Source organism: Chinchilla lanigera, unplaced genomic scaffold, assembly GCF_000276665.1.
Source record: "Chinchilla lanigera isolate Chin_1 unplaced genomic scaffold, ChiLan1.0 scaffold00080, whole genome shotgun sequence".
Classification (NCBI taxonomy): domain Eukaryota; kingdom Metazoa; phylum Chordata; class Mammalia; order Rodentia; family Chinchillidae; genus Chinchilla; species Chinchilla lanigera.
In genome coordinates, this window is record NW_004955481.1 from 3,206,324 (window position 1) to 3,218,590 (window position 12,267).

The 12,267-nt window shown below is 36.0% G+C and overlaps 1 protein-coding gene across 6 annotated transcripts in view; it reads right to left on the reverse strand.

Moving 5' to 3' along the window:
• Window positions 1-1,465: 1,465 nt before the first annotated feature.
• Window positions 1,466-12,267, reverse strand: part of Efcab5 (EF-hand calcium binding domain 5) — a 173,440-nt gene continuing 162,638 nt past the window's right edge. For 4 of the 6 annotated variants that reach the window (XM_013503354.1, XM_013503350.1, XM_013503352.1 and 1 more), the window contains exon 24: window positions 1,466-2,060. In XM_013503354.1, coding sequence (XP_013358808.1) covers window positions 1,867-2,060 — 194 coding nt within the window. In that variant the 3' untranslated portion in view covers window positions 1,466-1,866. The remainder of the gene's footprint in view (window positions 2,061-12,267) is intronic. The other 2 variants (XM_013503351.1, XM_013503353.1) reach the window with 2 other exon arrangements.

Consider the following 12,267-nt stretch of genomic DNA (forward strand, 5'->3'; position numbering starts at 1 on the left):
TTAACCCAGCACAGCTATGGAGACACACAGCTGGCTACCATTATGCTAAAGTACACATTTTCATCAGAAAAACATGGTTGGGGGTATCCACCATGATGCTCCTTTAACAATGAAATCAATGGATTTAGATATAACCTGTATCAAAATTTTTGTCAAAGTAACATCCTTTTCACTAAAAAAGTAAACTCTAGATATTAAAGGATGGTATTTTACTTTTATATGATAGATTATATTTTAAGCAATTTGGCTTGTTGCTTGCTTAATTTTAAAGTAGTTTCCAAAAAGATTGATGGTGTGGTCATTAGCCTAAGAAGAAATTTGAAAGCCTCAACTAATTTGGGTCGCTGGTTGCTTAATTTTAAAGTAGTTTACAAAAGACTGATAGTATGGTCATTAGCTTAATAAGAAACTTGGCGTGGTGGCACATGCCTGTAATCCCTGTACTCAGGATGCTGAAATGGGAGGATCACTGCCATGATCAAGACCAGCCTGAATTACACAGCAAGACTCAAAAAATTAGACAGTGTTAGCGAGATGTCTGGGGTGCTGGCGAAGGCAGTAAACTAGAAATTAGGATACATGGGTGTTTCTAACCCTGTTTCTTACTAGCTGTGTGAACTAGACCTCATTCTTTGAGCCTGTTTCCTCTTTTGTAAAATAGTCTCAGGAATATCTACTTTATAGATTGTTGGGAGGATCAAATGAGCTAGTGGGTGAAAATACTTCAAGTTAAAGTGTCATGAAAATGCATGGTGTTTGTTATTCAGCTACAAGTCATTTATTTAATTTAATTTCCAGGATAATGGTTAAATACAGAACGTTCTGCAAAATCTTCCCTTGCTGCCTTAAATGTTATTTGTATTCACAGTGAATTTTTCATAAGCCTGTTCTGAAGCCATCAGGATATATGGCTATCAGTTTAATATCTTCAAGAACATTGTTCCTAGAAATGTTGCTGCAAATGCCCAAAGATGTCCTCCAAATATGAAAGAGGCTGATAGGTTAAAACTAGGCATGAGATCATCCGAAAGATGAGGACTGGTAATAACACTGCAGTCTTATCAGAAAAGGTTAAAAAGGGACTTTCAATCTCCAATTATAAGATTTTTGCAACACATCACATTTTGTCAACCTAATAAAATACAGTTTAATTTCCCAAAATTTTATTAAAAATGGACTCTGTCATCAGATATCTTATTGCAAAGATGAAATCTCACATAGAGCAGTAGTTTGCCATAATAACAAGCTTTAAACAAATTTTTTTTGTAGTTCTCAAACTTGAGAGGTTTCTGTCATTTTTAAAAAACACTGTTTTCACTTTTCCCTGAGTCATGGCTCAACATTTTCCCGCAAGAATTTCTGTTTATTAAAATGACTTTAAGTTGTTAAGGAGAGGGGAGTGGAGGAGAAGGGGAAGAGGTGGTATTCAGATAAGTCTTTGGAAAATTAGGAAAACAATTCCAAGTCTATTTCTTAAAATCTTTATTATTTGGTACTCTTTTGATATTAAAAAACCCCTGCCATCTTTTATATAAATCCACAGCTTTCTGTACTTTGTACCTAAAAAGAATGAAAAATACCCAATCAACCATAGTAGTCTCATGGCATATCCAAAGCTCATACCACAAGGGGACTACAAACATATTTTATAATATTCTTAAGTACATTTGGTTACAGCTACCTTAATCAGATATTTCTTAGATAAAATTTCTGCATAGGTCTAGAGCTTCTGGTATTAAACATACTAAAGTAAATGTCTAGGAGTCAAATATGTCTATGTGGTGTTCCTTGCACTTGAAAATATTTTAAAGTTAACAGCAATGAATGTGATCAAAGTACTGTGTTCTAAATAGAGTACCAGTTCTACTAGGATTTTCCTGGCAAAGTTTCCCCTGGCATTTTTGCATATATATAGTTGTCAGACTTGGAGGGCAATGGAGGTCTAATAGTGCTGTTTAGTTTTTTGGTTAGCTTCATGAGAGCTGAACAGATGTGCAGCCAGTGGTACAGGAGTTCAATGACGATATCACCAAATCTCCACACTTCGATTCGGGAATGATCTGCATCAAGAGGAAAAAAAAAAAGTGAATACTTTTGTACTTTTATTATTAAAATAAATTCTAATATTATGATTAAAATAGGCTTTGAGTCAAAACCATAGCAGAATCTTATTTAAATATGGAGTTACAAGAGTATGGATAGATACACTTTAATATATTGAACTAATAAAATACTACACAGTACTTACCAATTAAAGAATTAGTTATATATGTATATACCATTATAGATAAACCTCAAAACATATGGAACCCCAAAAGTAAAGTGTAGGGTATTCTGTCCATCTGGATATACTCAAAAAGTGGTTTATAAACCTGCAGAATAGTATTACGCTGTTTATGAATTCATGAGGATGCAGTAAAAGGAGGAAATCATGCATAAAACTGATAGCCAAATTCATAATAATGTTATGGGAAAAGAGAATGGGATCAGGGAGAGGTAGAAAACCTCAGCTGATCTTATTATGTTTTATTTCTTTAAAAATGTCTGACTCAAACATGGTATGTTAAGGTTGAATACAGACTGTAGCTTTGTAATGATTACATAGGTGTTATTCTCTATACTTGTATATTTGAAATATTCTCTAATTCAATTTTTTTTGGTCTTTTTGAGACAGGGTCTCACTATGGAGTTCAGACTGGCCTTGAGCGCACTTTGTAGCCCAGGCTGGTCTCAAACTTGCAACAATCCTCCTGCCTCAGCCTTCCGAGTGCTGGAATTACAGGCATGCGCCAACACATCCAGCTCTAATTCAATTTTTAAAAAATATACACTACTGCCCATCATTATATAGTTACATTTGTTAAATTGAAAATTGCTAGACTGCTATTCATAAAAATTATTTTTCTTAGGAGTCAATACTAATATTCAGAAAGAATGGTCCAGTGGAAAAAGTATATAGCTTAGCATTGAACGGATCCTGCATTAGGGCTCTGGTCTTGCTTCTATCTGAACTAATTTTGTGACTTGAGCACACCCTTAAAACTCCAAGATCTTTTCTTTTTTCCATAAAGTAGGTATAATACTTCAGGATTTTGATGAGGATAATGAGAACTATCTGTCACAGAGTAGTTGCTCAAAAATACTAATTACCCTCCTTCTTTCAAGACATGCTATGCTCAGGTCTGTGTTTTATTCATTTTTGTTATTCTTAGCATCTAACTCAGTGCCTAACCAAATAAATACTTGCTAATTTAAATTGAATAAGCAGGGCCATGGATATAGCTCAGCGGCACAGCACCTGCCTGGCAAGTACGAGGTTATGAGTTCGATTCCTGGTACCAAAAATAAATAAAGTAAACATTAAATGTAATTGGGTAAGTGTTTTAAATATAAAACTTATCCATAGCTTATTAACAATGATAATTATCTATTATAATTTAAAAAACAGAATCCATTTTATTTCCTGTCTACCAACACAAAGAAGATTTCCTGCATTAGGTTTAGCTTTCCTATGGTTTTGAAGGTATTACTACAACAAAAGTTATAATATGTGATAGGAAAGGCACATAAAACATGGACAACATTCACAAGTCTCTGTTTTATTTGAAGATGACTTTAAAACGTGTGTACAATTAATTTTCTAAGATTCTCAACACAGAGGCACTGTCTTCTCATTCAATTTTAATTGTTCAATGAATGTTGAATTAAAACAACATTGAATAAAGGAATAATTTAATTTGATTTTCAAATAATAAAAGTTTTTCTAGATTATAGCCCAACAACATTAGCAACAGTTATCATAAAGACAAAAACAGATGCTGGTCATGAGAACATATTTAATATTCCTGATTTATCTCATTTTATGAGCACTGTTAGATCAATCAAAATACATACATAAAATATTGAGAGTTCATTTGTTATACTGCCGTCTCTTGGTGTTAATTAGCTGGAAACTTTAAAAGATAATGCTATAGGCTTTCAAATATTACTTTGATTATCTTATTGTTCCAGTGTTATGAATCTAAATAAAATACAAATTTACCCTAGGAGACTCCTAAAATTGGTCCTAACTAACTTTCAGAGATAAAACAGTTCTGCTGTTCCTCACAGCTTTATTCTGCCCTTTCTGAATACCCAGTAGGATCTCTGTACCACTCATGCCTGCCACAGTGTTCTTAGCTGAATATCCAAATGAACAGGCCCTATCTGAAGCCATCACCATGGTGATTCAAGGACACCAGGATAGAGAGAGAGATTGCTTCTTTACACAAAACCCTGTAGCTTATTTCCTGTCTTATTGTTGTAAGGGACAAAAACTCCAAGCCTATCTGGGATGTGATTCCTGTTTTCTTGTCCTTTTAGAGATTGATGTGTTAAAGATGGCTCTAATAACAATTCTAAGGAGATCTCTGGCACTCGGCAGTATTCTTTATTATCAGTTGAGTGCTACCGTCCTCTTGTGGTGGAACAGATTCTAGCTCTTTGCAAGGGGGCCGATGACAGACCCTAGTCCCATACTTAGCAATTCTCAAATCTTTCAAGCTGGCGTACTATTTTTATTTCTTGTATATGCTTTTATTTTTGCTTTGATTTGGCAAAGGTTAAAATAAATTATTGAATACATCTAAGCTATAAAGATTTCTTGGCCACGCTGTGAATCTGTTCAGGGATCTCTGCAGAAATCTTTTATTATGGTATCTTTGTAGGCTCTAGTTTAATCAAACTTTTAATTATATAGGGAATTCATTATGCTGGAAACATTAGGTTATAAAAATGATATTTTAAAAGTAAAACTCCATTTATGGATCCTTGCTTTAACACTGGGTTAATTAAGTTAAATCCTTTAGGAATTATAGATAATTAGCAAAGATGGGCAAAGCAAAAAGAATGAAGTATTTAAGTTTCAAGTCCAAAAGCTGAGGTGCAACCGTTCTTTTCAACTACCAGTTAACCAAGGTCAACAGCTTTTCTTGACTGCTCCTCCCCATCATTTAGTTTTTTTTTTTTTAACTTTTGTTGCTTTACATTCCTTAACATTACTGCCACACATGAGCTGAAGGTCCATGGAATAATATATACTTAAAAGAACGTATGTGTGCAAATTTCAATTTTTTTTTGAGACAGGGTCTCATTTTGTAATCCGGGCTGGCCTTGCACTCACTGTTATGTAGGCTGGGCTGGCCTCAAACTCTTGTCGATCCTCCTGCCTCAGTGTCCTGAGTGCTGAGATTACAGGCATGCACCACCATACCTAGCTCAATTAGTTTTTATGTAGACAGGGGAAATTATATTTGCTGTGGAAGCCAGGCATTTAATAGATCCCTGTTAATGTAATGGGCTCCCAAGATAAGTACTAATACAATTATGATGGCAGTAAAATACTACCTCCCAGGTTTTTCAAAAAGAATCAATGTTAAATGAGGAGACAAAACACACATTTTTCTTGAGTTATCAATGTTTGGGTGGAAGTTTGTGCCAAGATGCACACTGCATTCTTCCAGGTACATTATTTTCATTCCTATTACAAGCATGATTTCTTTTTAAAAATTTATTGTTAATTAATTAATTAATTTTATTTCTTTGTGACAGAGTCTTGCCGTGTAGCTTAGGCTGGCCTTGAATTTGTGGCAGTCCTGGCTCACCCTCCAAAGTTCTGGGATTATAGGCTGTGCCATCACACTTCGCTTTGCAAGCATCCTTTCTGTGCACTATTACATGTACTGACTTTTTTCATTATGAATAGCTATAAATCAAATGCGTGAATTAAAATCAATGCAATTCATCTCTTAAAAATTGATAGTTTAATGCAGTAACTGCCAAACTTTTGATTAGTATACCTCTATCCATAACAAATGTTGACCACAGATTCCAATATGTATATATATTTATAAATTATTTATTTTGAAGAATTTATAAACAAAAACTAGAAATTAAACTCTGATGAGATAAATGGCCTATGATATTTTTCTGTCATTCAAAAGGATAGTGTTTTATTCAACTGTCTTGGTTACTTTTCTCTCGTTGCTGGGACAAAATACCTGACGCCCAAAATTAAGGAAGGAAAGGTTTATTTCGCTTACAGTTTGTGGAGGTTTCAGTCCGTACTTGGCAGGTTACAAGGCAGAGTGGCACATGGCAGAGGGCTACAGCTCATGGCGGCAGAACACAACAACCACAAAAGCCAGGAATCGCCTCAAGCAGCCTCTTGCTCTCCCTTACATATGCAAACTATCTACCCCAGGGCGGGTGCAGCTCTCACACCCATAAGCAATCAAACTCCAAAAGCCTGCCCCATGACCACATGAGGCTTTGGGGGGACACACAGACACAAACCATAACAAAACCTTCTGGATGCTTGCATTTTACTCTGGAGATCACCAAGTTAAAATCCAAAAGAAATGGAATAGATAATCCTTCCCTAGATGACTAACATATGTTCAGTTTTGCTCCTTCCTAAAATCCTCCTACTAAATGAAAGGAGAGTACATAAATCACAAGGATGGAAAGATCAGGAAAAGAGGAACATCGAAATTTCACTACTACTTCTTTGTCTTCCCAATCTTCAGTCTAGATGATCCCACTTTTAACTTCACTGTAAAAACTGAAGCAATCAGAACTTCCACAGTCTCTCACCAGTACATCTACCCACTCACTCTCATCCATACCCATGTACTCTATCCTGTCATCATAAGCCAATTCCTCTATTGGTGCACTAGGTCCAGGAAAGTCATATAATTCATTGTTTTTTGGACAGTGCTATAACCTTGAGAGAGAAAGCATGCTAACTGAATAGGCCACCAGGACAATAAGCAAAAACTGAGACTGTCCCAAGGTAAAAAGAATGTATGGTTACTTTAACAAGACCCCATTCTCTCTCATTTGAATGAAGACACTGCTTCAGAAATTCTTTACCTCCAACACTATCAACTTCTTGCTTTCCATAAAATTATTCCCATCAGAATCAATCCTGGTATTATCTCTCTCATCTGAAAAATAAAACGTTGACCACATTTCTCCTTGCACTTACTACACCATTTCTTTGGTCCTATTGGTGGCAAGACATTAAATTTTTTTTTCCCTACCAAAGGAGGTCACTACATACTTGTTAAGGTAACAATCTAAGAGGAAGAGCTATCATAAGTGAGTATACACGAAATACCAGGGCATCCAAGTATATAAAACAAACACTAATAGATATAAAAAATCAGATAAGTACTAATACAACTGTAATGGGGGACCTCAATACCTCACTGTCACAAACAGATCAACTAGATAAAAAAAAATCAACAAAGAAATATCAGAGCTGTATGAAACCTTTGAACACATGGACTTAGTAGATACCTACAGAACGTTCCACTCAATAACAACACAATGCATTCTTCTCAGTAGCACATGGGACTTTCTCCAAAACAGACCATATCCTAGCTCACAGAACGTGTTTAGTAATGCAAAGGAATTGAAATTATCCCATGCGTATTATTAGATCATAGTGCAATACAATTGGAACTCAATGGCAAAAGAAACCACAAAAGCTACACAAACACATGGAAATTAAATAACACCCTTCCAAACAGCCAATGAGTCACATGAAATTAAAGAAGAAATTATTTCTACAATTAAATGATAATGCCAGTACAACATGCCAGAATTTATGGGACACAATGAAAACGGTCCTGCAAGGGAAATTTATAGCAGTGAATTCCCACATCAGAAACACAGTGAGCTCAAGTAACATAATATTGACCCTCAAGCTTCTAGAAAAAAGAAGAGTAAGTTAAACCCAAAGCACATATGAGAGAAGAAATTATAAAGAGCAGAGCAGAAATTAATGCAATGGACACTAAGAAAACAATACAATGAATCGAAGAGCTCACTGTTTGAAACATCAAATAAAATAGACAAACCCTTAGCCAACATTATCAAATCCATGCAAGTAGGAATAAAAAAGAGTGAAATCACAACAGATCCTGCAGGAATCCAAAGATTATAAATATCTACTTTGAGAACCTGTTCTCTAATGAGATGGAAAACTCATGAAAATGAAAAGATTCCTATATACATATGAATTACCAAAGCTGAATCGAGAAGATATAAAAATTCTAAATAATCCAATATCAATGAAATTGAAGAAGTAATAGACAAACTATCAACAACAACAGCAAAAAAGTCCAGGTCCTGACAGATTCACAGCTGAATTATACAGGGACTTTAGAGAAGATCTAATGGCACCACTCCTCAAACTCTAATGAAATTGAAAGAGAAGCAATATTCATGGAGTCATTCCTGGAAGCAAGCATTATCCTGATACCAAAATCAGAGAATGATCCAATGAAAAAAAGGGAACTACAGGTCAATCTCCTTAATGAACATCTTCAAAAATCCTCAATAAGAAACTGGCAGATGAAATTTGGGTGTGGTAATGCATGCCTGTAATCCCAGTATTTGGGAGGCTGAAGCAGGAGGATTGCCACAAGTCTGAGACCGACCTACATGGTGGGTTCAAGGGCATCCTGGTCTATATAGTGAGACCCTGTCTCAAAAAAAAAAAAAAAAAAGATAGTGGGAAACAGAATGTAGCAAATCATCAAAAAGATTATATACCATGACCAAGTAGGATTCATCCTAGGGATGCAGGAATGATTTAATGTATGCAAATCAATAAATTTAACACACCACATTTACAGAACCGAGGGCAAACACCACATGATCATCTCAATAGATGCAAAGAAAGCATTTGACAAAGTCCAACATCCATTCATGATAATAAACCCTCCAGAAAATTGGAATAGAAGGTCTTTCTATCAATATGATAAAAGCCATCTATGACAAGCCAATAGCCAGCATCTACTAAATGGACAAAAACTGAAAGCTTTCACTCTATAATCAGGAACAAGACAAGGATGGCCACTATCACCACTTCTATACAATATAGTTCTGGAAACATCAGCCAGAGCAATTAGATAAGAGAAAGAAATAAAATGAATATGGATAGGAATGGAAGAAGTTAAATTATCTTTATTTGCTGATGAATGGCATGATAATCTACTTAGAAGACCCGCAAAACTCCACCTAAAGACTTCTAGAATTAATAACCAAATATGGCAGTGTAACATGATACAAAGTCAAAAATCAAAAATTAGTTGCATTCCTGTACATGTATAATAAACTTACTGAGAGAGAAATTGGAGAAGAAATACCTTTCACAATAGCATCAAGAAAAATGAAATACTTAGAATGAATTTAACAAAGGAAGTGAGAGACCTATCCATTAAAAAAACAGTTACTCTGAGAAAGAAGATGGAAAGATATCCCCTGTTCTTGGATAGGCAGAACCAATGTAAGGAAAATGGCCATACTTCCAAAACCATTATACAGATTTAATGCAATCCCCATCAAAACATCAGTAGCATACCACACAGAACTAGAGAAAACAATCTTAAAATTCATATGGAACCAGAAGAGACTTAGAATAGCAAAAGCAATTCTGGACAAGGCAGGGCCATCACAATCCCCTTTTTGAAGTTATAGTACAAAGTTACAGTGATAAAAACACCATGACACTGGCAAAAGTAAACAGACCTGAGGATCAACGGAATAGAGTAGAAAATGCAGGAACAACTCCAAGCACACTGAACTACCTGGTCTTTCACAAAGAGGCCAAACATTTTCACTGGAAGAAAGATATTCTTTAATAAATGGTGCTGGGAAGAGTGCTTTTCCACGTGGAAAAAAAATTGAACCTAGACTCATATCTCTCACTATGCACTAAGCTAAAAAAGTGGATCAAAGATCTATACTTTAAAACAGAAATACTTCATTTGCAGGAAGATAGACTAGGTAAAACTGTTGAAGATATAGGTGTAGGCAAAGACTTTATGAACAAAACTCCAGTCACACAGGAAATGTTACAAAGAATCAACAAGTGGGATCACATCAAAATAACAGCTTTTGTACACTAAGGAAACCACCAACAGAGTAAGGACACAACCCACAGAATGAGAAAGTTTTGTTTTGTTTTGTTTTTCTACTAGTTACTTCTCAGACAAAGGATTAATACGTAAAATATACAAAGAACTTTAAAAACTCAGATCTCCCAAATTTGTAGACCCAATCAAAAACAGGGCTTCTAAAATGAATAGAGCTGGGCATGATGGCACATGTCTGTAATGCCAGCATGTGGGAGGCTGAGGCAGGAGGATTGCTGTGAGTTCAGGACCAGCCTGAACTGCACAGCAAGACCCTGTCTCAAAAACAGACACGTCTCAGACACGTCTCAATAGCAAATAAATATATGAAAAAAATATTCAACACCACTGCTCATTCAAGAAATTCAAGTTCAAACAACTCTGAGATTTCATGCCATCTAGAAAGAATGGCTATCATCAGTAAAATAAGCAATAACAAATGCTGGTAAGGCTATAGGGAAAAAGGAACCCTTCTCCATTGTTGGTGGGTGTGTATACTGGTACAACCATTGTGGAAATCAGTATGGAGATTTCTCAAAAAACTAAAACGAACCTGGCATGGTGGTGCATGCCTGTGATCCCAGCACTCAGGAGGCTGAGGCAGGAGGATTGTACAACAACAACAAAAACAAACACAAAGCTATTCCCTCTCTAGGTATCTTTTTGAAGGAGTTAAAAGCATCATACTATAGTGATATATGCATATCCATGTTTGTAGAAGCACAATTTATAATAGCTAAATCTGGAAACAGCCCATCTGCCCATCAAAAGATGAATGGATAAAGAAAAGGTGATATTTATATAGAATGGAGTACTACTCCGCCATAAAGAAGGGTAAATGAGTCATTTGTAGGAAAATGGATACACCTTGAGACTATAACCTTAAGTGAAATAAACTGGACACACAAGATTAAATATTGCATTGTTTGTCTTGTGTGAGAAATCCAAAGGGTACATAGGGAGCATAATGGAGGATAGATATTGGGAAGTAGGAAGAATATATTCAAATGGGAAGGGGAACAAAGGAGGGAGGAAACAGAAGGGAAGGAAGGGAAAAAGAAAATAAAAGAATGGAAGGAAAAGATGGAAACAAAGCTTTCGTAAAGGGGGAGGAAAAGAAAGGTTAAAGAGGAAGGGAATAAAAAAAAAGAAGAATTAAGATATATTATGTACAGGTACAAATTCCCTGTGATGAATGTGATCAATATGTATGACAAATATGTTCTAATAAAAAATATAAAGATTAAAAAATTGTTTCTACTCAATCTCTCCCCACTTTGCAAATGTCCTGTTCACCAAGGAATCCCAATTTTGTACCTCCAGCCCAGAGCTTTCCTCCAAATTCCGTATTTATTTATCTATTTACATATTCTTATCTCTACCTAGATATATAATAGACATCTCAGATGCAGCATGTCAGAATCTGAACGCTTCATCTCCCTGTGCTAAAGCCTGCCTTGCCTATGTTTCCCATTTTAGTTGACAGCAACTCTACCCTTTCAAGTCATAGGATCAACCCTGCGTCTCTCTGCTTTTTTCTTATTCTGTGCCCAAATTGTCAAGATATGTTTTCTTTTTTTTTTTTTTTTTTTATGTCTTTTTGAGACAGAGTCTTGCTGTGCAGTTCAGGCTGGTCTTGAGCTCACTTTGTAGCCCAGGCTGGTCTCAATGCAACGATCCTCCTGCCTCAGGCTCCCGAGTGCTGGGATTACAGGCATGTGCCACCATGCGCAGAGATAATGTTTTCATTCTAACTCTCAGGTACATTGTATATAATATGAATACATCTGTCTCCACTGGTACCACACTCATCTCTCATCTGACTTTCTGTAACAGCTCCTCTAATTGTTTTCTCTGAATCTCCTCTGCACTGGGGGACTCCAGACACAGCTGAGAGAGAGAGAGCCAGAGAATGAGTGAGCGAGTGAGAGAGAATATCATACTGGAATCAGACAGTGTGAGCATGCATACTAACTATTGAGATCCTGTAGGCATCTCCCACTAAGCCCCTGCTCTTTGGAAGAGGGGCTATTTCCTCTCCAGGCAGAGTACTGGAAGGATGGAGGCAGCTGATAGCCCGAGATAAAGAACCTAGAGATTACAGATGCTGGAAATTCCCCACGAGGGCCACTGACCATTGCACTCTGAAGCTTGATTAACAAACCCCTCCCGCAGAGTTTAGTTTGCTTATTTATTTCAGTCTCACTCTTAAATATAAACAATCATAGATTACCAGACATTTGAGGAAAACCTCTAGCATGAAACATGAGACCTAAACACTAAAACAGAAAGAAAGAGGAAA